Raw genomic sequence first — 27,466 nt, 5'->3', positions numbered from 1 at the left:
GTGTACGAACCTGGTGCCTGAGTCCCGAACTTGACTAGAGGCTGGGGTTGGATGTCCTTCCATGAACATTCTATCCAGCTTCATTCGGCAGACCCTGAGTGGGTCCGATTCGAAATGCTAGCGGTCAGCATTTAGCGCCACTGCGTCCCAAAAGGTTCGAGTGGACCCGGATTTATGAAACTTAATCTGCTAAAGTCCGATTTAAACCTCAACCTTTTGGCCACCGGCTGGAAATTGAACAACTACGATTCTGTTAGCTGTCAGCAATTTGCATGCAATCACCTTTCCGCAGTCTGATCTCGATCTACTATCCTCGACCGCTGAGCCATCATTCGGTCCTCCAACATGAAGGCCCGCGTTGCTCCTCCGCAGTCAGCAGATCCACATGTTATCTATGTCGCTGAGAAACTGCCCGGCGATGACTGGCACGGTATATCGGATGCAAAGGAACGTAGGAGGCGCCAGAACCGGTTGAATCAGAGAGTCCGCCGTATGTCATCGTCGAATTACTAATCTGATTGATTCTGATGTTCGACCAGGTTATAAGGCAAGACTTGCGCAGGCTGGTTCCATCGCCTCGAACGGACAAAGCCATCCGGTCATAACGCCTACTCAATCAACCTTGAATATAGAGTCAATAGGCCAGCTCCAGAGTACTCAACCTTATCCAGGACAAATTGTAGAGCCTGAAGTCACGACCCTCACCCGCTTACCTGCAGGCCACAATGGCAGCGAAGATAGCAATGAAACAACAATCAGGAACACGACATCTCCACAGGCCCAAGTCGATGCATTATGTTCCGAGAATCCTCACAGAGATAAAGCGAACATTCTACTTCAACGGATAGCCGAGTTCCACTCGAGCTACCAGTTGAATTGTCCGCAAGCAGACCATCTTCTCTCCCTAACCAGGATGAATGTGCATCGCGCATTTGTCGCTAATATGGCTACTCTCGGTATTACATGGGAGTGGATGAAAGACGACTCAATATCTCCCTTCTCCCTTGGGAGGCCTGGACATGACCTTGCTGTTCTACCCGATAGTCTACGGCCCACAGAGCTTCAGCGCCGCAGTCCTCACCACACTTGGATTGACTTGTTTCCATGTCCTATCATGAGGAATAATTTGATTCGGGTAGGTGATGACTGGGATGATGAGGAGTTGTGTACGGATATCATGGGATACTGGGATGGTACTTCCACGGGGCCCTTTGGGCTGATTATTTGGGGAGAGCCTTCTGACCCTAGAAGCTGGGAGATTACAGAAGGGTTCTTGAAGAAATGGGGCCGGCTGGTACATGGTTGTGTGGATTTGATGTGGTCGACGAATCACTGGCGAGCGAAGCGAGGGGAAAGACCGTTGTTCTCGATGACGAAGGTATACCGCCAGCTGGGTCAGACATAATTGCAAAGCCAGCTTAGGAGACATAATAAATGAGGGTCAATAATTTTCAGAGGAAAACTCATTCATAAATTTTCCATACCTCATGCATTCTGTGATCACAGACGTTGGATTATTGCTAATTGTTCCAATCACTATGAATTGTGAAACACAACCGGTCTCTATGTGACCTGCAGAACTGGACAAAATCGAAACCACACGCATTACTTTGCTGGAGGTCTACAGACACCGTGCCGTAGCTTCATGCAGCTATCACTCACTTGGCGCTCGTCCTCACCAGATCTCCAAAACGGGAGTCCGACTGCGCAGCCAATTCCACAGGGTTCCCAACCTCCACAATCTCACCGGTATCCATCACAACCACCCGATCAAAATCCATGATCATGTCTAGCCTATGGCTCACCGCAATGACGGTATAGTGCCTAAATTCCGTCCGGATGATATCCTGCATCACTCGCTCTGTCTCATGATCCACACTCGAGCTGACCTCATCCAGCAGCAGTATTCCATGGTCTGAGCCCATTTGAGCCCGAACACGACGTCTCAGCAGTGCACGACCTAGCGACAAGAGTTGTCGCTGGCCGGCACTGAATGTCCCCGCGTTCATGCCAGCATTCAAGCCACCGCGATCCTGAACAAAATTCCACAGACCCACAGTGGTAAGGATGGCTTGACATTCTTCCGGCGTGGAAACGGAGGAGGGGTCTAGGTTTGCTTGCACGGTGGAACCGTCTGGCAGGAATACAGCTTCCTGGGGCACTGCGATGATACGCTGGCGCAGAGTAGGTCGGTTGATTCGATGGAGCGGAAAGCCATCGATGGTCGCGTTCGCAGCCGTTTCTGGGAGAGGATCGAGGAGTTTGAGCAAAAGAGCGATGAGGCTGGACTTGCCGCTGCCGGTCCGTCCACAAATGGCGACTTTAGAGCCGGCGTTGATGGACAGTTGAATGTTGCGGAGGGCGAGGGTGGATCGGACGATGGATCCGTTTTCGGCAACGGGGTTACTCCTGGTGAGCATTAGCTTTGTGTAGGTGGCGTTTGCATAGGAAGATGTATTCTTTACCCGTAGCTTGCAGATACGCCTTTCAGCTCGACTATACCACTCTGGGGCCACTGCTCAGAAGGGATTATGTCTTCGCTATCCGTATCCTCTGGCTTCACGGTTTCTTTGAAGGCCTTGAGTCTCGCGATCGCTCCAATGGACGTCTCTAGTCTCGTGTAGAAAATGACAATACCGGAAATATTGTCACCGAAGCTCATCAGAGAGACCAAAGAAGCACCAGCAAAGGCGGAGTTGGAATGAAGTCGAACGGCCAATATCGTCAACACCACTGCTATAACCATTACTACAAGGTTGAGAACAAGGTTCAACCACTCTTGGATCATAAGGAGCAGATAAGCAGGCCGCTGACTGCTATTAACCAAGCGAGCATTCTTCTCAACCTCATTTGTAAGGAAGCCTATGCAGTCTGGGTTAGTAGGGGTACATCAACATTTTCAGGACCGGTTACAAAAACAGGAATAAGTTCGTAATGAAATTGGCCAGTATCAGATGATTATCCCATTCCTTACTTACCGAAGGCTCGAATAGTCGTAATGCCCTTAAAAGTGTCAAGGAAATGCGTGCTATACGTCCATATCAGAACCATGGTCAAATCTCATGGCTGGCAGCTAATGGAACTATATAAGTGAACTTACTATAGAGGACTTTTAGCCTCGAGGTCTAACAGCCTCAATTGCCTGGATGTCCGAAGGTAGAACTTCTGAACCACATAGAGCAGGACACCAAGGAAAGGATAACTGATGGCCAAATACAAAGACGATGTAAGCATGACAGCCGCTTGTCCGATCGCTTCAAAGACCTACAAGTCCCGTGTCAGAATGAATGGAGACTCTTTCCAGGAGCTTTTGGGGTGTTCTGTCACAAGATATACATACACAAACGATGGTGTTGAGTGTTGCCTCGGACAGCTCTGTGTCTATTAAATTTAGGTCCTGCGAGAACAGATTCGTCACGATCCCGGTATCTGTATTGGTGAAAAACCGAAGTGGCGCCTGGATCAATGTTCGCAAGGCTTCTTGGTGGAGACTGGCTCCAGCTCGTTTCACTGCAATAACTAAGAGCGCAAGCCCCACGATAGACAGGGATATCAAGCAACATATTTGGAAGGTAGCATATATGCTAGCGTAGTATGCGGAAGAATGCGCCGGTCGCTCGGAGCCAATATCATCGGTCCAGTAGGTAAGCCCTGCACCACGAAAAACGAGTCAGAAAACCAATCCCTGTGGCGTTGTAACCACAATATGGATTACACTTACAAACTGTTGCAAAATTTAGGAAGAATCCCCACAGAGCAGCGAAGATCACACTGCATGCGGCTACAGACCACCCCATCCTCTTGAAGTAATGCCTGTATACGGCTTTATCGCCTATTTGCCGCGATTCCTGCATATTGGATCCCAATGATGAAGTGATAGATGTCGATCTATCCAAAACGTCGTTCTTGGAGCTTCCTATTGCCCTTTTTGATGGTGCTTTCTCATGTTTGACATCGCTTTTGCGAGTTTCCGTTAATCCTAAACGCTGAACATATCCTTGCCTAGTTGCCAGCGTCGCATAACTCCCTTGCTCGACGATGGTGCCATCGCCAAGTGCGATTATATGATCAGCAGCAGGGAGATGTCTGATGCTGTGGGTGCACAAGATAACTGTCGAGCGTCGTCGTCGGAGCAGGCCATCCGGTCCAAAGACTTTGCTGAATACTTCCTCCTCCGTGTCTGCGTCCAAACCACTGAAGATATCATCCAGCACTAACAGCTCGGAATGCAGGTACAGAGCTCGTGCGAGAGAAACGCGTTGCTTCTGGCCTCCGGACAGGGCGATCCCGTCAGATCCAATATTAGTTTCGTCACCCTGAGGCAGTGTGGCAATGTCATGCTTTAGAGCTGTCGCTTCGATGACTTCTTCATATCTCGCTTGATCAAAAGCAGAAAAGCCAACAATATTCTCCTTTATGGTCCCATTCGAGAGGAATGCAGTTTGATCACAGAATCCAACATGGGCAGCCATGTTGCTTATAAGCACATTTCCTTCGCTGAACGGGATTTCTCCAAGCAATGCTTTACAGAGCGTGGATTTACCTGATCCAACAGGCCCCACGACGATAGTGAGCGAGGATCTGAGAAACTGAGTACTCACATCTCGCAAGACAAACTTGTTCGCCTCCCAACCAAACCAACCGTTCTTGATTGCCACATGAGGGAGACCACCTAGGCTCTCATCAGATGGGATTTTGGCCTTTTCTCCAATGTTCCCAGCCTCATCTGTTATCTTAGCACAAACCTGGCGAAAATCGTAATGAGTCTCACACTCCAAGAATTTCTGTATGCGGCCCAAACAGGCTAATGCTGAGACAACACCAGGAATAGATTGGAAAACCTGCGATAATGGGCTAGTCAAAAGAGTGAGAAAGGACAAGCTCGTGAACACCCTCGTCACATCCAGAGTCCGTGTCGTGAACGCGAAGGTCAGCGGCGGACTTATCAATTGTGGGATATAGGCAAAGAGGGCCGCCGTAATAGCAAGCTGGCGAAAGCGGGCACCCGCTGCTAGTTCTTCGACGCGCAGCCTCTGCACAAAGTCACCAATGGCTGCAGATAGGCCAGATATTTTCAAGTTCTTCATGCTAGCAATGACTGTAGCAGTGAGGCCCACACGTTTCTGAACCCCTGTCATCCAGGCTCTTTGCGAGTCTCCAGTAAAGTTCGTCAAAATAGCCAAACCGGAGAAGCAAACAACAACAACACCCATAGGTGCGACGAACACGACACCAAGTCTTGTATACAACATCCATCCAGCCAGAGCTGCTTGGATTATACTCGCCCAAATCTCGTGCAATGATCTTAAGCCCATCCTGATCCGCTCCATATCTGTACTCATCAGTGTTAGAACAGCATTGTCATCACCAGCTCCGATACGCGCTGTGGTTGCTTTTTTGTAGATCTCTGTGACAAGCATAGACGTCGCCATAGTACGCATCCGGTGATGGAAATACCTACACCGACGTATGAGTAGTCCATTTCAGTGTCAGCATGCTTTCCGGATTACTATACCAGGTGAATGCCCAGGAAATAGCCAGCCCCGAATAAATCAACATGCTAGCACCGATAAACCCATAACCAGTGTTCGCATCTAGTTGTGGCTGAGACAGATAGTTCGACAGCCTTTCAAGAAAAAGTGGTTGACAAAAGGTAAAAGCAAGATAAGCCAGGCGCGGAATCACCGGCAGGAGGAGAGGGGCTTTCAATGTCCGCACCAGCACCTTCACAAGGCCATACTTATCACCCTTGAGCTTGGAATAATCCATGTTCCTGGAAAATTGCTCATTGAGAGACGTAGCATCAAAGGAGCTATCCAAGGGATAAAGATCCTCAGTTGCCAGGACCTTCCTATAGCCCCTCAAAAACATCCTATTCAGCCAGAAAAAGACGCCAAGCGAGAAGATACCGCTTGTTTCTTCTGGACTGTGCTTCTTTTCGTCCCAATCTACCCATTTAGACTTCTCCTGAGCTTCCAGTAGTAATATGCATACCTTGAGAGCTAGGGCCGCACTGAATACACTGCTATAGCTAAGCTCGGTCTTATTGTCTGATGACAGAAACAGCGTTCTTGCCTGAGCCGCATCTAGAAGGAAAGTAAGGAACAAGTAGCTGTTCAGTAGTGTCGACGGCCTCGGGCTTCTGCTATGATCCAAAACGCTTAGTATTATCATGAACAGGGCCGATACAAGCTTGAGTATTGAAGAAGCGATGAACATCGAGGTAACCTGGAATGATCCAGCCGCAACCAGGATGAGGAGGGATAGTTCAAGGCCCACATAGGCTGTGATAGAACCCTGTGACAGAGTTAATTTAATGAACATATAATTAGTTTTAATGTACGGTATCGGGGAGGACTTACTAATTTAATGAGCTGGAATAAGGGGGCATTTACAACTATAGGCTTTCGAAATTGACACAAAGTCCGCCATACTGACGTGACAATGAACAATGCAGATGGTATGATGGAGAAGAATAGCTGCTCGAACTGTAGGTTGAAGTCGAAGCTATTTCGGTTCAGTTGGAGTAAGTTTTCTTTGCCGGTGGTGAATGGCATTCTGAGCAAAAGAAGAGCCTCTGCTCAGGGTGATCCTTGCTGGTGGCTCTAGGCGCACAGTGTGTGTGCGAGTTCTGTGTTGTCAGGATGCTAGCAATGAACACAGCTAAAATGCAGTGGGTTATGAGGCTTAGGCCAAAAGCTGCGGGTGTTGCCGAAGACTTTTGGAAAAGTCCAGATCAAGGCCTTCGTTCTTGCAAGATGGTCCACGATATATGGTTAGACGGCAAGATAATGACCTGCGGCGCGAGTGACCGTGTCAAAGCACTAATGTCGAATGCCCCTTCCTATTTGACCACTAGGACGTTGAAAATTGGTGGCGCCTTGTCGGGCGCATTGATGGGATGACATATTATGGCATGTTGGCGACATCTTCCGCAATGCATTTAGGCAGACATACTAACTACTATGATAAGGTCGGATCCTTACGCATGATAAGCAATCTAGACCAAGGCCTATTAATTTGCACGGACGGGGTCTTAGAAGGCTTGTGCCAATACCACCAAAGGGGCCTTATCAGACATCATCCAATTACATGCGTCTGACCAAGTCAACTAAAATGGCCAAGTGCGCACCGACAGCCAACAGCGGTTCAGCTGGTCTCCGTACAACTGCACCCGATTAGCTAAGACAGCGCCGTGTCTTCCTTGCCCAACATCCTACAATTGTCGTGAGCCACGGACAAGGTCAGAAACATCGGATTGGTTATAGCATCTTCTACTGCAGTTTTCACAGGATATATCATAAATCTTCCACTTGGTGCCAGTCTTGGCGTCACTTATTAATTGTCCAGATACAATGCTCTACTTAGGAACGAAGCCACCCGTCAGCTCTATCAGTGCAGTACTGCTTTATTGGAAAGGGTGATTCATAGACAAGAACCTAAATATCCACATGGGACATGCAACAAGGAAGAAAAGAGACACCCTTCAGTGAACATATATACATGCAGTTGGCCATGGACAGTTGTTTGACACACGATTAACAAGGGCCTCTCATACCATAAGTTAACTGCATCGGCCAAAGTTAGACTGCGAGCTGTTCCCTTAGAACTGGCTGTATTTTTGGGTTTTTAAGTAACGTAAATATTGACTCTTGTCATATTTGACTTTCTAACTACAGTATCTACAGAACATGCCTCTTTGTACCACCTCGCAGGGAATCGATTCCTCAAATCCATTGCTCTGAAGACACAACTTTAGCTAGTGACAAAGCGTCATATCAAAAGCCAACAGTGTGGTGGCTCTTTCTTAAAAAGAGTAGATCCTAGATCAAATAGAATATCTTTGGCTCGCATTCTGGCACTAACTCAGGAGGTCAACTCCTGCCTCCCGTTGTGTATCCTCACCGGTGGAGTAGGCAGAACTAAACAGACAAAAGAGTAGTCAGAAGTTGTCACTCATGGGACGCCCTGATGATCAGCCTGGTCGTGATACCACTGTTGTTGGTACGATTTCATCTTTGCTGTGTTCAGTGTGATTGAACCCACTTCACTCCATGGTCCTCGTGTGCCGTCATAACAAGATGATTTCTTTTCGTCGAAGATGGGTCCATCAGGATGAGACTGGTATTCTCGTAGTGGCTGCTTTCGACTATTGCTCGCACGAGTGCACACTCCATGCGTTCCAGTCACTCAACAGAATCATTACAGCGAATGTCACGACATTAAGTAGTAAGGCGGTAAGCAAGGGCATAACTGCACAAATCGTCGACCAGGCTTTAGTATACACTAGTCACCAATTGCGATCGCTGCAATTCACAATGACATGTGTCCAACATGTCGATCAAACCCCGGGAAGTAAACGGAAAGGCCGGCATGACGCTACAGGCTTCCATGGTTCCGCATCCCCGATAGCCGAGCTACTAAAATGGGGGAGATAAGCGTGGAGAGGGAACCGCTGGGGGTGGGGGTTTAGTTGGTGACGGGGAATCAGCAATGGTGCATTTAGCCGACGGGGTCCGGGAGCATCATTTCCTTACTTTATTGTTTGGAGTCGTCCGTCCTACTCCAATCATTCCGGCCACTTTACACAGACAATGGCTCACTAGGCCCCTCCTAACAAGCTATATTCGGCAATTGTGTCTATCTAATCATGGGGCCAAGTTCTCCTGGAGGCAAAGCACACCCTACCCCGCTTGCACCCGGCCAATCCCTCGGTGAATGCTCGGAGAGGCCAGCAGTCTCTCATATAGAGCGCCCACTGCTTCTAATTCACCCTCACAACTTATCTCAATTAGAAAAGACTCCTGTCCAACATGCAGCTTAGGCACGCAGGTGAGTATACGCACTCAGTCACCTAATGCGCTCTATTCCAGTCAACGGAGCTAATGACTGACGTCACAGTCTCCCAAACGGCCTTGAAGGACATACTCGAGGAAGCCCGTCCTGATTTGTCGCCATTCGAAGACATCTATCGTGATATCCACAGTAATCCCGAATTGTCCTTCTGTGAAGAACGGACGTCTGCCATTGCGGCGCAGCATCTGAAAGAAATCGGCTACGAGGTACATACCCACATTGGCGGCTACGGCGTTGCGGGCGTTCTGAGAAATGGTGCTGGGCCTACAATCCTGCTTCGGGCAGACATGGATGCACTCCCAGTGCAGGAGAAGACAGGACTTCCATATGCAAGCACAAAAGTCGCCAGAAACAAGGACGGGGTCGAGGTCCCCGTAATGCACGCCTGCGGCCATGATACCCACGTCGTCAGCCTGATGGCGAGTGCTTCGCTCCTACAATCGGCCAGAACGCATTGGACAGGCACTTTGATCTGCCTATTTCAACCGGCAGAGGAGCTCCTATCAGGATCTAGAGCGATGATAGATGACGGTCTCTATGACAAAATACCCGCCCCGGATGTGGTACTGGCAGCGCATGTGATGCCACTCAAAGCCGGCACCGTCGGGATCCGCTCGGGTCGGCTGCTAACCGCTGCAGATTCATTTAATGTACGCATCTTTGGAAAAGGTGGACATGGTTCAGCGCCCGAGGCTTGCATTGACCCCGTTGTTACTGGAGCAGCCATCATCCTGAAGCTGCAGACCATAGTAGGACGGGAGGTGCCTCCGGGACAGCTGGCCGTGGTCACTTGTGGCTACATTCAAGCTGGTATAGCAGCGAATGTCATCCCGGATACCCTGGACTTCAAGCTTGATGTGCGGACATGCGACGACTCCATCCGTGAGCGTGTAATACGTGCGATCAAGCGCATCATCCGCGCCGAATGCGAGGCGGCCGGCTGTGAGAGGGAACCGCAAATCGACCATATCATGTCAACCCCGGCCACGATCAACGATCATGCTACCGTGCGAGCGTTATGCAATACATTCGGCTCTTACTTCGGAAATCGGCTCGTCGAGTCTGACCCGGCAGGTGCCAGCGAGGATTTCTCCTTACTAGCCAGAGCTGTGAACGCGCCGTACGTGATGTGGACTTATGGCGGGATCGATCCAGAGACATGGGATAATGCAGTCAAGAATGACACGGTGAAAGACCTCCCGAGTAATCATTCTCCGTTCTTCGCCCCAGTGATCCAGCCCACCCTTCAAACGGCCGTGGATGCCATGTCCCTCGGCGCGCTGACATTCCTGAAGCGAGATTGAACCTGTCACATAATACCCCTAATAGAGTAACACAATTCATGAGATTAATCCCAAACCACCCTCTCACGACCTCTCCACCACATGAACCACAACCTTCCCCCTCGCCCTCCCTCCACGCAGCTTCTCAAACGCCTTCGGCGCATCCCCAAACCCAAAAACACTATCCAACACGACATTCACCTTGCCCTCCGCAATCAACTCCCCCACCTTGGTCAAATCCTTCTTATTACTCTTCCAGAAGATCGGCACATACTTCATCCTACCCCCACCCAAAAACCCCGGCCGAATAAACCTCACTGCAAACGTAGGCATCCAATTTGCCCCAACCTGCGTAAACACACCTCCCCGCACCATAAACTTCTCACTCTCGCGATACAACTCCCACGGCTCGCCCACATGATCCACCACCAACTTATACACCTTCCCCTTCGCCTTCATCACCTCCACCACATCTTCCACTGTATAATCAATCACCTCATCCGCCCCCAACCCCTTCACAAATTCCACATTCTTCCCCGAACACACAGCCGTCACCTCACACCCCAGCGCCTTCGCTATCTGTACACCGTAGATCCCACACCCGCCCGACGCTCCCACGATCAATACCTTGTCCCCTGCATCAGGCGTCACGTACGGCGCGATGGCCTGCCACGCCGTCTGCCCCGCTACACCCACCGTCGCGGCGTGGTCGACCTCAACCCCTTCGGGGATTATCTGTACATGCTCGACCTCGGCGACAACGTATTCGGCCAGTGGACCGAACTGGGTCGGGAGCGGGAGGGTGCCGTAGACGAGTTTGCCCGGGGTGAGAGTCGAGGGGACGTTCGGGCCAGTGGAGACGATTTCGCCTGCGAAGTCGAGGCAGGGGCTGGCAGGTTTGCGGATCAGGAGGGTTGAGATCACAGGCATGGTGGGGACTTTGTAGTCGGCTGGGTTTAGGGCGCAGGTGTGAACGCGGATGAGGAGTTGGGTGTTTTTTGGGGGTGGGGGAGTTGGGGCGCTGGGTGTGAGGGTGAGGTTTTGTTCGAGGGTCGGGTGGGTGGTGCTGTAGAGCCAGGCTTGCATTGTTTGGGGGTGGGAGGTTGGTGATGACATTTTGGGTTGTTGTTGTTGATGATCTTGATGTTGTGTTTGGTGGTTGTTGTGGTGTTGTAGTGATGATGGAGATGAGATGAAGCTGAAGCTGTCATGTTACACTGGCCGGATTGGGATTAGTGCGGTCGGATCGCTGGGTTGTGGGCGATAAGATAAGAGTCACTGTAGAAGACGTCATTGTCTAGCTACAAGCTGGAGCAGTGTTATCCATGAATAATCAATGGAATAGGCGTTGATGTACTAGTTAAGACGTACTAGTTGGATTTCTATCAGATGAAATTACGCTGTATAGGCCGAAATCAAGCTAAATCAACATACTACTAAAACACGTCGTAAGTGGTACTGCTCCTGACCATCCACTACAGTAAGCCCACGGTCCATGCACCAACATCTAAACTTGTAATGACTCTACCTTCTTCTGATTGTCTGCCATCCAAGTCCTAGCTAGATACTCAACTGTATGACCAAAGAATGAAATTGCAACAACAACCCTCACCGACCACCACAAGTCTCCCAAAATTCCGGCCAAGCCTAACAGCTCCTTTTGCATCAACAATCCTTAACCTCGTCTAGAGACGCGCATCCTCTCACCATCTCACCTCACCCTCTAGTAAATACGAGCACAGCCCATAAATGCAGGTACCAAACGTAATGATATTCAGGGGCCAATGGCCCCTCACACGGCTGATAAACCACTACCCGTCAATCATCTCGACGAGTCCCGTCATTTGGCCCCAGATGTCGGATCCTTCATTGTATTGGACATTCTGGACCCCATTTCTCGCGTGGGCATGCATGGAAACTTTCTTTTTAACCTTGTTTGGGCTGATGGGCATGGTTGGCTCTGTGCGATGATTGATAGGATGGGAATGGGGATAGTTTGGCCCCCGTGACAGAAGGGATCCCTGTGGGATGGGGTGGGTGGAGGGTGGTGTGATTTTCGTGAGGGTTGTGGTTTGGTTTGTTTCTTTGGAGAATTACTGGGGTAAGACAGTTTATTGGGGCTCTTTGCTGGGTATGTATGCTACTGATTCTCTTGTTGTGTGCATTGTTGTGTGCAGTGATTGAATTCGGTGTGTGTTCTGGAAAATATGTGTAACTACTGCTCCACTATGATGTGCGACATGTATTCGATTCTAGTATATTGCGAGTAATATATTGAACGCTAGACAGATGCACTCTTTAGAAATACTGTGAGCATTCCATGAAAATTTAACAAGGGTCAGGTCAAGCATGCATGTTTCGCCAATTTACGCCGCATTCAGGGCAGTCGAAAAGCTCGTAGCCGTCGTTGTTGCTGTTAGGGACCAGCTCGAACTGCAATTGCACTTTAACCTCTTCAAATGCCTGACCAATCGACATTTCATTTCCTCCGATCGAACGGTCCAGTATCTCTTGCCCACACGGTTTTGCTATTTGGAACGTGACCTTTTCCAGGCTCGGCAAACTTCCCCGCGAAATCCAGTTGTAGAGTATAATTAGAGTACGCCAATCTGGCGGGTTCTTCGGGCAGTATAGGAACAGCACTAGATGCTTGAGGCTTGGAGGAAGCTGACATTTTAGCTCGGGGCTTTTCCAGAGGCATAGTTTGCTGTTGTTCTTGGGGTCGTATTCTCCAGTTCCTCTCAATGCATCTGATTCGACGGTAAGTTGTTCCAGGCACTGGAGGGCGGTGAAGTCTACCGGGGGATTGTCAACAACCCCTGGATAGAAGTCAATGTCAAGACTCAGAAGCGAATCCGCTTGTGCCTTTATCTTGTCGACGTATATTTGCCGGTTCGGCATAAGATTTGTGGGCCTGTAACACCATGGAGCCCCTTTATACGTCAAATGTTTCAAGGCACGTGGCAGCGACAACATCTCGCCCATCGCAGAGGGGGACACATCGCAGCCGAACAGGCTTAGCCTCTCGAGGGGCGTTGATCGTGGTGAAGGCACATGATTCTTCAGGCTCTCAATTTCGCCCCCGACGATGGTCAGGTCTTGGAGGCACGGATGGATTAGCACGGCGCCCCTCAGACTAAAGTCCCACGCTGGTTGATTGGGCGCGATGTCGTCCATGATCATCATACCTGAGAAATATTAGCATATGAGGTAAGAGAACAATGAAGATTATTGGCAGACATTTTGTAAGAGATGGAAGGATCTGCGAGCCCGGCACAGCAGATTGCGCAAAAAGTGTGTCCCATTTCTCGGCTTCTGCGATGACTCTCTCATACCCCCCAATAATTTCATCGTCCTCTTCTCGGTCCGCGTCGAACTCGAGCCCCTTGATGACAAGTGTTCGCAGATTTACGAGACGCCCGATCGTCGGGGAGAGGGTTTCTGCATACAAGGGATAATACTCCTCTTCATCTTCAACATCGACATAATGGTAGTGAACTATCAGCTCTCTAACATACTCGGTGCGAGCTGGCACACAGTCCAGTGCGTAGGTGAACTTTTCTCCGTCGTGATTTCGCAAGTACACCGACTGGTACAGGATCCGCTCGGCGAGCGGTCGGAGGCGTTGGCAAACCCGCGCGAGGCTGGCGAGAGAGCCACGCGAGGCTTGTGCCAAGATAGCTTCCAGAAGCTCTTGAGGTAAGTCAAAGAAGTGCATGTGGAGCAAGCAATGAGTCGGGTTGTTTTCGGGCCTTGGGAAGATGAAGTTCCGGTGGGAAGCCGACAAGGAAGGGGCGATTATAAAGAAGCGGGTTAGGCCGGGGGCGGTGGCTGATCCTACACCATTCGAGCCCTAACTAGTATTCCCGTTCGTATCCCTGCTGAGCCTCGCCGTTTGGCCCCAATATTGAAACATCATGGCCCCCAAACGTTCGGCATTGAAAGGGTCTAGAGGCATATACCGACAGGTGCAGTGGAACATAATGTCTTCAGAGAAGAATAAATACCTGGTGGTCGCTCCTCGCATTTTGTTTCCCCATCACACAACCAACTCTTATACAATCATTTAACTTATTTCTCACCATGGCTGGTTCAAAAGCTGTCGCTCTTTTATTCCTTTTGGTTAACCTAACCACGGCCTCTGTTATTCCACGCGGACAGGCATCGTCGTCGGCGGTAGCTGCCAGTGCGAGTGCGAGCGCTGAGGCTTCCTGTTGGCGTTACACCCTCCCTACCACTCTCACTGAAGATGATATTGAACAAAACGAGGATGACACTACCTCATCGACCAGACGGCGGGGTCTGAACTACTTTGATCGCCGCGATCATACCAAAACCGAGAAGTTGGGTAAATGCGATCTGGGGCAGACAATCTACAAACCCAAATACTTTCGTTCAAAGAATATCCAAAGTGGGCAAACCAAGGCCAGCGGTTATAGCTTCCTTGGTTATTTTATTCCCAAATTGGATTCCTGTGAAGCTGCAGTCACTTTTACGACAATCGCCAATGCAGCTGACGTCCCGAAAACGACGGCTGGGTACTGGGACGATGTTGAGACGGACTCTCTGCAAAACTACCTCGACTTGGGCGCACAAATCAACAAGAATAACCAGGAGATGCCTCACATTAACGTGGATCATGTTTGTGAGTGGGACCCATGATTGTAGAGTCCATGCATTTGCTGATTATCTCCAGACGAGCTCCAAATCCTAGACGCCTTCCTGGCGGATATTATCGAAGAGTACAATTTCTGCGACAGTTTCAAAGAATGGTTCCTCACAATCGATACAACCTTCAAGAACAAACAAGGAGTGAATAAACCCCGGCTCCAGAAGCTCTACAGTTACGTGAGTATCCATCTAAAGATCAGTTCCCTCAATAAATTGAGGCTAATGATGCTAATCTGTATTGACAGTTGCCTGGGGAAACATACCCGGAGCTGGTGGCCATGGACAGTCGTCTCAACTCTTACAAGGCGCCGGTAAGCTTAATATGCACCTTTGCTATTCCTCTCTTGCCCCACCAGACCAGTGATTGCTGACTCAATGGGACAGATGTTTGGGACTACAGCATTGAGCGGCATGGCTGCGGTAGAAGGCACTGGGGATGCCCGCCAGAGCAGTGCACTGAGCATCATGAACACACTGGCAGTCGTTGTTTCAATGCTCCGCGACAACAGCGTTGCTACCTACTTCAAGGACACCAACACCCGGATGTTCAAAGCTTTCCTTGGCATTGACACTCTCATGAACCAAGATACCTGCAACTCAAACCTCCCAAAGCCTAAGGACGGATGGGCAACCGCGTATAAGAGTTGGATGAATAAATTCATGACTGAGCAAGCAAACGCAGTCTCGTCCCGTATCTCCTCGGTTTCGGCACAAGTCACTAGCACGGCGGATGCTGCCGGGGTCAAGAACAGCTATGGCAAAGCGCTGGATGCGTTTAATGCGAAGTACCCGACTGCGTCATGGAAATGGGACGAAAACCAGTTGCTGGACTGGAGTGCAACTGATGGTACTGCCTTTGCCAAGCGCGGTGCCTCGTCGGCGGCTGTCTGCACACCCACTGCCACCCCATCCTCTTCGGCAGTGAAGTCCCATTCTGCTTCCAGCAAGGCCACGCCGAGCCAAACTGCGGGCGCAACCACAGCCTCTGAGACGGGTGAGTTCCTCCGATATCAGAAGATGATTTTATAGCTCAATGCTGACATGTTTTAGCTTCGCACACGGTCAAGTCTACAGTGACATCGTCTTCGCAGAAGGCGACGATCACGCCCGCAACGAGCACTTCCACCAAAGCCGAGACTACAACCAAGAGCAAGCACAGCTCTGGATCTGCCGAGGCAGCGCAGACCACCAAGTCCACTAGCGGCAAGCCGAAGGACACCGCTAGCGCAACGACGAAGTCCAGCTCGTCGTCCGCCAAGGATACCGCGACCATCACCAGTACCAAGACCACATCGACGGCTACCCCTGATTCGCACGATACGAGCACCAAGGACACCTCGACCAAGGATACCACGACCACCACTTCGACTTCCACTAAGACCAAGGAAACCACCACCTCTACTAAGACTTCTACCACGACCAAGAGCACAAAGACGGCTACTAAAACTACTACCAAGTCTTCGGAGGAGACCAAGGATTCCTCCTCCTCCTCTTCGTCTTGCAAGAAGAAGAAGTGTAAGAAGGGGTAAGTAGATGCTATCCATACAGAGGGAGAGGATTCCAGCTAACTTGCGGTATAGTAAATGCACCTGCGTGTCCTAGATAGGGGGAAGTACCACCTGGGGATAGGTGATGTGGGATGGTGTGGAATGCTGTTAGGGAGACGTTCATGTATTTCAATCTTCAGAAGCTGGGGAATTGTACTTATTAGCACGGCCTTCTCTGTTAGATGTATAAACCTTGATTTATCGACAAATCTATCCACCGGTAGATTACAAATATAGGATAGTTTCTGAACTACAAATGGTCGACATTATAAAGGGAGGCGCTACCGCCACACCGGCCAAGCTGCCTTCACACCAGCCTTTACTCATGCCACACCATTTTAGGTCACAGTTTCTCGGTTGGTTAGTCTGATGTTCGTCCACGAACATGGTTGTTACTTTCTAGTGGCGTGCGCGCTGTCTGCAGTATATCACATTGAAGCAAGCTAGTTCCGGTCACAAGGCGTCAGGTCACCGTGTCGTTTGCGGTCTCAGAATTCTTACAACACAGGGTAGAACTTGGTGGAAGGTAAACGGAATCAAACGGCTCAAACTTGTGGTTTGATAGGTTTAGTAAATTTTATAAGGAACATGTTCTCATTCCAAAAGCCTCGCTTTCAAAGGTATGAATCTCTCATCAGCCTTACCTCACGATTTGTACCCCAAGTTTGCGGATTGCCAATCCAAAAAGCCAGAACGGAGAGCTCAAGGCTAGGAGAATAAGAATAAAAAGTGCATCCGTGCTAACATTGGCTCCAAATTGTTCGCCAAGGATTTTCCTGAGTTGAACCTTTCGATCTCTCTCTTCATCTTCCATCATACGCAGAATGCGATTGATTTGGTTCGTTCTCACCTGCCGCCTTTGATGGCACTTCTGCTCCAATTTTTGAAGCTTTCGAGCTTTAGCCTCCATTATCCGTGTTTGTTCTTCCTGCATTCTACTAGTCTTACGTCTCAAGGACGCCTCGAAAGCTATCCAATGGGCCGCCCGGCTTTCTTCTGTCGCCTTTTGCTTTCGCTTCTTCTTTTTCGAACTGTTTGACGGCACTGTTGCAATTCCAAGGATTTTTTCGCGCTGGTACAGGAGTGGCTCACTGCCCAAAGAGATGGTTTCAGTGTGACGATCTGCTGTCCCGCTGAACTCAGTGTCGTCGGGATACCAATTGACCTGACATTGGTCAGACAGGGATGATTGTGATTAAATGTGTTCATTGGAATTGATAGTAAGTATGTTTTCTGATCATATATACCTGTTGAATGTTATATCTTGATGCGGCTTGACTTATAACAGACTGGAATTGCTGTTCAAGCTCCTGCGTTGTTTTTTGCAGGGCCATCATTTTCTCATTACTCAATCCAAGATGGTGAGCCATCACATTGCGTATTTGCTTCGACCTTAGAAGTAGGTTTCGGAAGTGTTTAGAGGCTTGCTGGTCTAATACACCCCGGAGCCTACTGCCAGGCTGGAAGCAAGCATCTTCAAGAGTATCGACAATTGCCGGAAGGTCAGCGGCCTGGTGACAATGAAATCCTTTTTCTTCGAGGCCATGCGGGCCAACTATTTCTAGGAGGATATAGCCCAAAAACTCCAACTCTTTGGTCCACTTAAGGACCTGTTTATGAGATTCAAGGTATACATCGGCTTCCTGTTGCATGTTCAAAACATGGTGAGATTTAGGACGTTAATTCAGGGAGATATTTCAACGTCTTGAATTCAGGAAGCCAGAGCAGTCAATGCAAATGCGCTTGATGTCATGTCGTCATGTTGAGATCATGGATAAGGTTCAACCCGACAGATGCGGGGATATAGGGTGGACCAAGGAAATACGAGGATATCGTCAACCTAGATCCGTGCGGAGGAAAAGGTGTTGTCGTAAGCTCACAATGGCTATACTTTCATGAGAAAATCGGTCAGAAGGTACAGACAGCCCTTAGCGTTAATTTCCGGGAGCTCTGCACCCACGGTCACTGCCAAATAGGCCAGGTAACCAAACATTTAACCACCTTTTGATGCAGCAGGCTTTGGTCAAGGCATGGCTGCTACATATTGACCTCCGGAGTCACCATTACTCCCTGAACATTTAGGCTAGGCCCTTATCGGCAACCTTGTCGGATTTCATACGAGCTTGGTCTACAGCTATACAACCACTAAATTTCCTTCGCTTGACGCAGCGGAGTGTACATTCTTATGTCCCCGAGTATATAACGATAACCTAAAATCCAGTCAAGTTTCATTTCAAGTAGTGTAATTGAACGGTTTCAGACCGTCCGCTGAGCGATGTGGTGTATTAAGTGGATGCGATCCCAGATGTCACCTTCCTTCTCGCCTTTCTATACTTTCCGGAAATTCCTCGATTCCAGTTGTCCCACTCCATCAATTCTTTCCTAGCACCATTGAGCTGACTTTCTTGATCATGAAGACGGAGACTCAACTCATTTATCTGTAAGTGAAGATCATCAATTTGTTCCACCAGAGTCTCGGCACCTATCCCACTCATGTTGAGCCGCCTGGCCAACTTGTGCGATAAATCAACCATGAATTCACCGCCCTCTGCCATGATTTGATCGAAGCTCTCGCTTTCCAACCTAGTGTAATTCAACGCAACATACTGAGATAACAATTTCCGAGCAGGATTATCTTGCAAACTCGCCCCCGGGGTCGAATCGTAGACAACACGGATAGCATCTGCGAGATACGGAAACACTGCCTCTGTTTCTGCATCGATGATAATAAGAACCTTTGTGAGTCGCTGCAGTGCGAAGTCTTCAAGTTCACGGATACAATAACGATGTGCGAAGCAATATACTTTCGCATGGACCAAGATTTCAGCGCCATGGTGGTCATTACGATTCTGAGATGCTCGGTAGGTGCAAGCGCCTGCAGCAGTATGGTTATTATCTGCCGGTAGGCCAGCCTTGAGACACCGACTCAAGGGAGTTAGTGGCCTGTTAGGTGTTTCTTGATCATCTGGTACAGACTCGGGGGTAGATGGCTCGATCCCAGTAGTAGCTATGAACAACGTCAATAAATCGCCGACTGTAACTTCAGCCGAAAACGCCCTACCTTGGCAGTCATCTTCGTTTTTGCAACTATCATCAGGAACAGGTTCCAACTGAGGGACGTAGTAATCTTGCGTATAAAGGTAGCTCAAGACGCATTCGACGGTCTGCTCATCAAAGTCGGACCAGTCAATTGGACTATCAGCTCCGTTCTGCTTCCATGGCCCGTCGATTCGCGCACTTAGTGCTGACTTATCGCACCATGATAATGCTCCAGGGTGGACAAAATAAGTGCTCTTGGCACTCCCTACAATCACCTGGATTGGTGGTTCTCTGAAAGTCCTTCATCTTCATTAGTAAAGTCTATCATGACGATGAGAGGCGTTTACCTTGCGTATAGAGAGGTATTGGGTCGTGACTCCATTGTCAACTGAAGACCAAAACGTGGGTTCTGTTGACAGAATCCAGAGGGTTTATATGACTTTAAATCAAGGATTAGCTTGCCCTCATATCAGCGATCGGATCTCCGGCCATGACGTGGCTTTATATCACAGGCGTCACCCCACTTCGGAAGAGGGCAAGGCTGCGAATTTTATGCTCCAAGTGCTTTTTGCTTTGCGCCGACAGGGGTGAGGAGGGGTAGAACGGTTGGACAAGCCTTCCCCAACACTAACCTCCCCCTGGGCGCACATCTCTTCGCAGCCCCATCTTACTGCCCAATCCTCTCGATATTTTTATCCGGCCTGGTCAATAAGGCTCTCCTGTAGATAAGGCTGCAAGGCTGATATTTGACTCGGCTTATGTACATCTCAAAATGACCTAGATTCGTAACAAAACATATCAATGTGGCGTAGTCAATCGTCTCTCACCATTACAGCCTTGGAGCCCGAGCCGCAAGGCTTTTGTTTGCTCCAGTAGATGTGGGCTGATTGTTGTTTTATATATTGCCCTTATCTTCTCGCAATAAATGATTTTCTACCAGGTTTTCAATGACATTCCAATTCACTGCCACTGCACCTTTCGCAGTCGAAATGCAAGATATCAGCCAGCCTACTCGAGCATTAACTCGACCAAGATATAATGATGATGATTTTCCCAGAAATCCAGCAGATTATCTCGCCGCGAACCGAGATTTGACTCAGCGGTACCTCCAATTTACTAATATATCGTGGATCTATGCACACCTTCCGAGGATCACACAAGAACAAATACTTCCGCATACCGATCCTAGACGCACTCAACATTCCCCTCCTATAGCAAGAATTGCGGCGCCTAATTCTTCCCGGACTCCGGGGCGCAGGGTTCGACGTCCTCGAGGGTATGTTCGATACTCGAGAAACAGAATTAGGTAGTGACTGAGAGATCTCAAGGCAAGACACCCGCCCACCTGGCGCCCATGAAATTCGGAAAAGCAAATTGGCGAATTTGTTCAAGCCGATGCTTGAGCAAGATTTTCCCGTAATACTTATCTGTTGGGGCAAAAAAGAGCGTTGCCAGATTGTTCCGGTGGTAATCACCGACTTTACTGATGAGGTTACTGCATGGCAAACAATTTCCCGGGAATATTACGCACACAGAGGCTCTTGGACGAAATATTTGCCGTGGTGTTGTGTGAATAAGGTTGAAATCGTTGATGTAAGTGGTTTAAAATCATCAAAATTGAGGTGATCATTCTGACGAATACCAAAGATTTCTATTGCAGGAAAAAAGCTGGCCATGGGTAATCAATCAACAGGTAATGAATATGTTGGAATTTATCACAGTGAAGACCTGGTTGCCAAAAGGAAACATCTGGAGCAAGTCATTGCGGATTACAAGCCCCGGGAGTGGTTTTGTCCGTATGACATTTCTACTGGAACCGTGGACTGTGTTATTGAGTGTGTAGGAAGCTGCATGGATAATGCAGAATGCCCAGAGAGGATTAAATCCAAGGCGAAACGTGAGCTTTCGTTACTGAGTCTTCGACCTATACTTACTCAGTGCTTTTTCCGAGCTGATATTGCTGCACACAATTCCCTCCTTAACAGTGAGGGATTGATACATGGACACAAGTAAGAGTCTTCTCCGTCCGTCAATCCAAATCGACGATTGAATAAGGTACTGATCTCAAATCAATAGAGATATTCTGGGGAAATTAGATGATTGGCATTGCCCGGAGTCGGGTGAGATCCGATTTCGCGGCTTGATGTTCCGCAACTATTGGGAATGCAATCTGCAGCGCATGCTGCTGGTTATGATAGTGATACTGGTTTTGCTGAGCATACCCTTTGCAAAATTAATTTTCAATGACTGGGCTATTGCATGGACCGTTGGCAACTTCTTTGTTTCTTTTGGCAGCCTTGTTGTAAAGGTGGAATAGTCGCTTTGTGAGCTGATGCTGCTGAGATACTTCTAATTCAAGTTACAGTTACTTAGTTGGTAGCTACAGAACTTAGGTGACTTGAAATTTCCCCAAGACAGAGTATCAATACTTGAAACAGTCAGCTGTTGACCACCCGGGAAACAGAAAAGCTAAATTGGAAGACACTCAGCTTTGCACATATTAATCAATATTAGTGCCGTCCCACTCATACACCACAAAACTATAAAGAGTAGATAAGATTAGACTGGTGCCATCTGGAAAGTGGCTTTCTTTCTTCCGCGTCTGGCACGACTGCAGAGTGGATCCTCTTAAATTAGGACATTGAGTTAACTGGTGTATATATATTGTTAAGATGATGGTATGCTTAATTTTGCTTGTTTCTAGATGTGTATCACAGACTGTTCTCATATTTGAATTCAAATGATATAATACTACTCAAGACTCTATTAAAGCTTCATTGGGGGGCATCTCATTAATATAAAGTATATTTCTCCTCAGCGCCACTGTAGGCGGGCTATACAGTGGAGGTGATGACTAGACTGAGGCTGAGAGCGAGTGCAGACTTGGCTTGCTGCTGCAACGCGTGGCTCTTCGCAGCAGCTAACGATGCACATCCGTTGGCAAAAGATTGGCAAAAGAAACAAGTCATCGACAGGAAAGTGAGTGGCGGTGATGAACGAGACTTGATTGATTGGAACTGCCAGGGACGGGGTCCCATGACATCACCGCCGACCGGTCGGGATCGCTTGGGACTTGTGGGAGAGTTTGGATAGCCTCCACTTCTCTCCGTTTACTATCAATACAATGACGATGCAGTGCCCAATGACAAGTGGCAATCGCATCGTGTTCCTGTCCCTTTCCTCTCCTTTATCTCCCTCTTAATCTCGCTCTCTCCCTCTCGCGCTGCATGCACGCTCGTTCCACTTCTCCCCCCCTTTCTCCCCCTTCATTCCTTGTGACCCGCTCGCGTCCTCCACTCTAAATCTTCATCTTCGATCCTTTATTTTTTGACTATCTTTGTTCCCTTCCTTTCCTTCATTTCTTAATTCTCACCTGGCTTGTCCAGCCATGTGTCCTGGTCATCTTTACCTCCTCTAGACTAGCACAATGCCACTCAACACCTTTGCCTTGAGTGTGGCCCTCACTCCGGCCGTCCTCCAGACCCTGATCTCGCATGTGGGTCGCCCTGCCGCTGTCACTTCATCTTCTATCCCCCATCCCGTTTGATCTCGGGTCATAGTTCATGAAACCTTGACTCTGACATTGACCCTGATCCTCTGTCTCCAGTACGTCCATCGCAAGTCGCTTCGTGAGAAGCCCAACGTCCACATCACCTACGATGAAGCCATCCGCATCCTGCGTGAATTCCTCGTCTATGCGTCCAAGCATCCCGTGGAGGATCTACAGGCCTTTACCTGCCAGAGAGTGCCTGCACCCCATTGGGTGAAGCTGCAAACCGTGACGGTGTCGGAGGCATACCTCTCGTCAGCGGCGAAGGCTATCAACCAGCAGTTGGGCCCCAAGGGCATCGCGCGGGTTGGAGGGAGTGAGTGGTGGCAATGGCGTGGACCAGCCGAGGACCTCAAGGGGGAGTGGATTGAGATGAAGGATGATTACAACGAGCGGAAGCAGACGAGTCGCGATCATCCGAGCCAGAAGCGGATCATGCTGTATATCCACGGTGGGGCGTACTTCTTTGCTAGTCTGGATACCCATCGCTATCAGATGCAGCGACACGCCAGGAAACTCAAAGGTCGGGTTTTTGCACGGTAAGACGCCTCAACCATCTTCGTATCTGTACGGGGTGCTAACGTGGTGTAGTGAGTTCTGGATTATTAGGAGCGACCCATGAACCGTAAAAGCTAATTCCTGACCAGCTAAATATCGCCTGGCGCCGCAGTTTCCGTTCCCGTGCAGTCTACAAGACTCGCTGGCTGCATACCTGTACCTGTTGGAGGATCATGATCCGAAAGAGATTATTTTCGCCGGTGACTCGGCCGGTGGAGGAATGGTCTTCTCGTAAGTCAAGCGCTTGAGTGGGAAGAGGAACGGCTGACACTAGTAGAATGCTTGTCATTTGTCGCGATCAAGGACTGCCTTTGCCTGCGGGTGCTATTTTAATTTCTCCCTGGGTGGACCTCACGCATTCATTCCCCAGCATTGTCGCGGACAACCCGGGCGATTATATTCCTCCCTATGGCTTCAGGCATAAACCCTCCGCTGCATGGCCGCCGCCAAATGCGGACGAGCTGCGTGAGCTCAAGAAAGGCCTCAAAAAACACCCACCCAGCCAGAGTGAGGCTCTTAAGGCCATCCCGAATGACAGCGAGGCCGAAGATACAGCAGCGAAGGGGTATTCGAGCCGTAGGAACAGCGCGGCTGATGCAGAACGTGCCTGCGACATCGAGCACGAGACTGTCAAGGTGGTACTTGATGGGGAAACAGTGGAGGTCAAGGACCAGATTCACATGTACACGACCAACGAACTCTTGTCCCATCCTCTTGTTTCTCCTGTCTTCCAGCCATCATTGGGGGGCCTACCTCCCCTGCTGATCCAAAGCGGAGGCGGCGAAATGCTACGAGACGAGCAGTTCTACATTGCACATAAGGCCGCCAACCCGACGGCATACCCGCCCAGTGACAAGTTTCTCGATGAGCATGATCCATCACGGGAGATCCTCCGCAAATACCCCGGTACCCATGTGCAGCTTCAAGTCTGGGACGACCTCTGCCACGTTGCTCCCACTCTCAGCTTCACCCGTCCAGCGAAGTATATGTACCGGGCGATTGCTCAATTCGGGGCCTGGGCTCTGGCATGTGCGCAGAAAGAGGAGGTGGACATCGAAGATCAGCGGTCCGGGTCATCCAGCGACTCTGATAACCCAGGAGACGCTACTAATGGCACAGCCAACGGCACTGCAGTCGCATCGGTTGGAAAGGCAGGCGATCCATTACCGGCCTTCAAAGATCGCATGATCCGTCAACGGGTCGACAAACGCGGCAATATCTACCCGCTTGATCCTCCGTCTGAATGCCCTGTTCTCCAGATTCCCAGCTCCGAAGTCGGTACTTTCAATCCCAAGCTTGTTCGGGGATGGCTGGCAGCCAAGGAGGAGTGGGACGAGAAATTCGCGAAGGAAAGGCTCCGGGTTCAGCGACAGCGGATCAAGGAACTGGCCTACGGGCTCCAAGCGTTCAAGGACGAGCTGCCTCCCCCCAGTTCACTCGCTGCGAGACGACATGCTCCTGGCGTCTTGCCCTCAAAGACCGGCCGCAAGAGTTACCCCATGACCATGTGGAGCAGACTGGCCAGCAAGCAGGATGAAAGATCTATCGCGAAAGAACAGCTGAAAGGAGGCGAGGTCAAACGAAAGAGTGTCGATGCCGGGCGCGCCGGAGCGTCAATGGACGAGGCCAACAGATCGAAAGCCGAGAGTTTACGCCCGTCCTCCCAACCGGCCACCCTTGCCTCGCATCCTACAAATATAGTCATTGTTCCAACACAGTCAGAGAAAGGGAGCGTAGCCTCTCACAAGACGTCAGCCGACGCAGTTGATCAGCTGGGAACCTCTCCCCCGCAGGGTACAGCTCTCAGTAAGTCCAGCAGCCGACTCATGTTACTACCCGAATACGAGGGGAAAACGCTCCTCGACGAGAACGCCAGCACAAGGACGCTTTTCCGTGAAGCCGGCGCCATCCCCACATCAGATGGCGCTTGGTCACGACTGCGCCAACGTCCATTGTCCCATGCCGGTTCCGGCACTATTCGCAGCGAATTTACCTCCGAGCTCCCTGAAGATAGCAGCACGATCGGCGATGAGAAGTCCCTTGCAGTCACCAACACAGGAGTCGACGAAGCCAGTACCCGTGCTGTGCTGCGCGCCGGTGGCGTGGTGGGACTGATGAGCGATGATGGCGACTCAGCGTATCGCTCGTTTGATGCGCAGTCGGCAACAGATGCGGGGGATGCTGAATCTGCACCTGGAGGTGTCCAGGGTGATTCTGGAGGGGTGAATGGCAGTGCTGAAGTTGACAAGCACGCGCGTCCGACCATGCCGGATCGCGAGTTCTTCAAGACAGCCGAGGAGTATGTGCCTTATTGAGTTGGCAGTCAGTGGTTGTCGGAGATCATATACCTCTTGAACTCCTGTCATTTCCTGCATTGCGTCATGGCAAGTATATGTCACTGTTCTACCTAGCCTTGATCTATCGTTTCGTTATTTTGAAATACCCCTTCGTTTGCATATTACAAAGACATACACCAACTTGAATACCTGCATGACTGTACATACCGCAATCACATAAACCTGAATTTAACCATAACACATTTTGGGTATAATCATACTACATATATACTATACAAAATCCCTCCCAACTCAAATCCACTTACCACTCAATCCCCACCTTCTTCGCAACCTGCTCCGCAACATCCAAAAACGCCTTCCTCCTCACCCCCTCCTTGCCCTCCTTCCCCTCCTCAGCAACCACACTCGGCACCCCGCGGTCCGCATCCTCACAAACCCTCGCATCCAGCGGCACATCACCCAAAAACCCAACGCCCAGCCTCCTACACTCGGCCTCAACCCCCCAATCCGCCCCCTCATGCACATGCCTCCCCTGCGAAAAGATCTTCGTCTGCGTTCCACACTCCGGGCACGCAAAGAACGCCATATTCCTCACCATCCCCAGCACCGGCACATCCATGCGCTGGAACATGCCAATTCCGCGCACCGCATCCCGTAGCGCGATATCCTGCGGCGTGGTCACGATCACTGCCCCATCGAGGATAATTTCCTGGTTGATGGTGAGTTGCACGTCGCCGGTGCCCGGGGGCAAGTCGAGGAAGAGCACGTCGAGTGGACCCCAGGATACGGAGTGGAGGAGTTGGTGCATCGCTTTGGTGACCATTAGACCGCGCCAGGAAATGGGGGTCGGGTCCATTGGGAGGCGTTCGGTCGGATCGGTGTTCGGGGGCGGTTGGGTGCTGGGGAGGAGGTAGCCCATGGACATGGATTTGAGGCCGTAGTTGGTTAGGGGGAGGAGGCAGTTTTCTGTTGGTCAGTGGCGTTAGTTATGTGTTGCGTAGGGGAGATAGGAGCACGCACTATCATCTAATCTAGGCTCGCCGGATAGATTCAGCAGGGTGGGAATGGATGGACCGAAGATGTCGGTGTCGAGGATGCCGGTGCGGATGCCGCGGCGGGCGAAGGCGAGAGCGAGGTTGACTGTTATTAATAGGAACATAAGTATCTCGTTTGATTGATGAAGGTATATATTGATATAGGGGCATACCCGCTATCGTCGACTTCCCAACACCACCCTTCGCCGAAGACACAGCAATAACCTTCTTCACATCGCGGATCTTGCGCTTCTCGGGGAGACCGCGACGACTTCGGAGAGACGGCGGCGTTCCGGAGCGAGGGAGGCCCTGTATTCACCAGATTAATACCAAACATGCCATTGAAATAGGAAAGAGAGAACGTACCAGAGGATTCTCATGCTGCAAGCTCCGAAACGTGGAGAACAATCTCTTTCCCAACATGATGAACAAATGTGATCAATTAATAGCAAGTATGTAGTGAAGTAACTACTATAATTAATGATGGAAGCTAATACTGCCAGAATAAACCTTCACCGCCGGCAAAACCATCCCCATCCAGCCCAGCCCTTCCCCAAAGAGAAACTAATCCCGACACCGCATCCCGAAATCTCGGGCAGAAAAAAAAAGTTGCAGGAAACTAGTCAGCGGG

General features: G+C 49.9%; 9 protein-coding genes across 9 annotated transcripts; 4 read left to right on the top strand and 5 right to left on the bottom strand.

The window, feature by feature from the left end:
- Positions 1–233: 233 nt before the first annotated feature.
- BDQ94DRAFT_122435 (DUF3425 domain-containing protein) lies at positions 234–1,447 on the top strand. Its single transcript, XM_026763804.1, has 2 exons — positions 234–490; positions 540–1,447. The coding sequence occupies exons 1-2, from the start codon at positions 346–348 to the stop codon at positions 1,403–1,405; spliced, it is 1,011 nt and encodes a 336-aa protein (XP_026629359.1). The 5' UTR covers positions 234–345; the 3' UTR covers positions 1,406–1,447.
- Positions 1,424–6,557, bottom strand: BDQ94DRAFT_185436 (putative ABC multidrug transporter; the record flags this gene model as incomplete). Its single annotated transcript, XM_026774880.1, has 8 exons — positions 1,424–2,409; positions 2,466–2,862; positions 2,979–3,028; positions 3,101–3,264; positions 3,341–3,651; positions 3,722–5,457; positions 5,516–6,297; positions 6,363–6,557. 8 exons carry the CDS (start codon positions 6,555–6,557, stop codon positions 1,659–1,661), a joined length of 4,386 nt encoding a protein of 1,461 aa, XP_026629358.1. The 3' UTR covers positions 1,424–1,658.
- Positions 6,558–8,608: 2,051 nt separating this feature from the next.
- On the top strand, positions 8,609–10,192 carry BDQ94DRAFT_122394 (putative zinc metallopeptidase). The gene is made up of 2 exons (XM_026763803.1): positions 8,609–8,832; positions 8,902–10,192. The coding sequence occupies exons 1-2, from the start codon at positions 8,814–8,816 to the stop codon at positions 10,158–10,160; spliced, it is 1,278 nt and encodes a 425-aa protein (XP_026629357.1). The 5' UTR covers positions 8,609–8,813; the 3' UTR covers positions 10,161–10,192.
- On the bottom strand, positions 10,193–11,393 carry BDQ94DRAFT_122392 (NAD(P)-dependent alcohol dehydrogenase). The gene has a single exon (XM_026763802.1). The coding sequence runs from the start codon at positions 11,253–11,255 to the stop codon at positions 10,224–10,226; it is 1,032 nt and encodes a 343-aa protein (XP_026629356.1). The 5' UTR covers positions 11,256–11,393; the 3' UTR covers positions 10,193–10,223.
- A 1,037-nt stretch (positions 11,394–12,430) lies between these two features.
- On the bottom strand, positions 12,431–13,880 carry BDQ94DRAFT_138909 (uncharacterized protein). Its single transcript, XM_026765328.1, has 2 exons — positions 13,380–13,880; positions 12,431–13,327 (listed from the first exon to the last, which is right to left on the bottom strand). The coding sequence occupies exons 1-2, from the start codon at positions 13,855–13,857 to the stop codon at positions 12,483–12,485; spliced, it is 1,323 nt and encodes a 440-aa protein (XP_026629355.1). The 5' UTR covers positions 13,858–13,880; the 3' UTR covers positions 12,431–12,482.
- Positions 13,881–14,222: 342 nt separating this feature from the next.
- On the top strand, positions 14,223–16,412 carry BDQ94DRAFT_167947 (uncharacterized protein; the record flags this gene model as incomplete). The annotated part of the gene is made up of 6 exons (XM_026770947.1): positions 14,223–14,784; positions 14,836–14,987; positions 15,056–15,121; positions 15,195–15,804; positions 15,861–16,335; positions 16,391–16,412. 6 exons carry the CDS (start codon positions 14,223–14,225, stop codon positions 16,410–16,412), a joined length of 1,887 nt encoding a protein of 628 aa, XP_026629354.1.
- A 2,099-nt stretch (positions 16,413–18,511) lies between these two features.
- Positions 18,512–19,855, bottom strand: BDQ94DRAFT_138907 (uncharacterized protein). The gene is made up of 3 exons (XM_026765327.1): positions 19,744–19,855; positions 19,419–19,696; positions 18,512–19,364 (listed from the first exon to the last, which is right to left on the bottom strand). The coding sequence occupies exons 1-3, from the start codon at positions 19,776–19,778 to the stop codon at positions 18,643–18,645; spliced, it is 1,035 nt and encodes a 344-aa protein (XP_026629353.1). The 5' UTR covers positions 19,779–19,855; the 3' UTR covers positions 18,512–18,642.
- A 2,784-nt stretch (positions 19,856–22,639) lies between these two features.
- On the top strand, positions 22,640–26,051 carry BDQ94DRAFT_138904 (lipase/esterase family protein). Its single transcript, XM_026765326.1, has 4 exons — positions 22,640–22,892; positions 23,004–23,484; positions 23,594–23,735; positions 23,782–26,051. The coding sequence occupies exons 1-4, from the start codon at positions 22,824–22,826 to the stop codon at positions 25,817–25,819; spliced, it is 2,730 nt and encodes a 909-aa protein (XP_026629352.1). The 5' UTR covers positions 22,640–22,823; the 3' UTR covers positions 25,820–26,051.
- BDQ94DRAFT_138901 (Mrp/NBP35 family ATP-binding protein) lies at positions 26,052–27,465 on the bottom strand. The gene is made up of 5 exons (XM_026765325.1): positions 27,339–27,465; positions 27,202–27,287; positions 27,009–27,144; positions 26,822–26,941; positions 26,052–26,767 (listed from the first exon to the last, which is right to left on the bottom strand). Exons 2-5 carry the CDS (start codon positions 27,256–27,258, stop codon positions 26,103–26,105), a joined length of 978 nt encoding a protein of 325 aa, XP_026629351.1. The 5' UTR covers positions 27,259–27,287; positions 27,339–27,465; the 3' UTR covers positions 26,052–26,102.
- Between the last annotated feature and the right edge of the window lies 1 nt (position 27,466).

This window comes from Aspergillus welwitschiae (assembly GCF_003344945.1).
Source record: "Aspergillus welwitschiae strain CBS 139.54b unplaced genomic scaffold BDQ94scaffold_7, whole genome shotgun sequence".
NCBI lineage: Eukaryota > Fungi > Ascomycota > Eurotiomycetes > Eurotiales > Aspergillaceae > Aspergillus > Aspergillus welwitschiae.
Note: the sequence above shows the minus strand (reverse complement) of the source record. Positions and strands in the feature narration are given on the sequence as shown.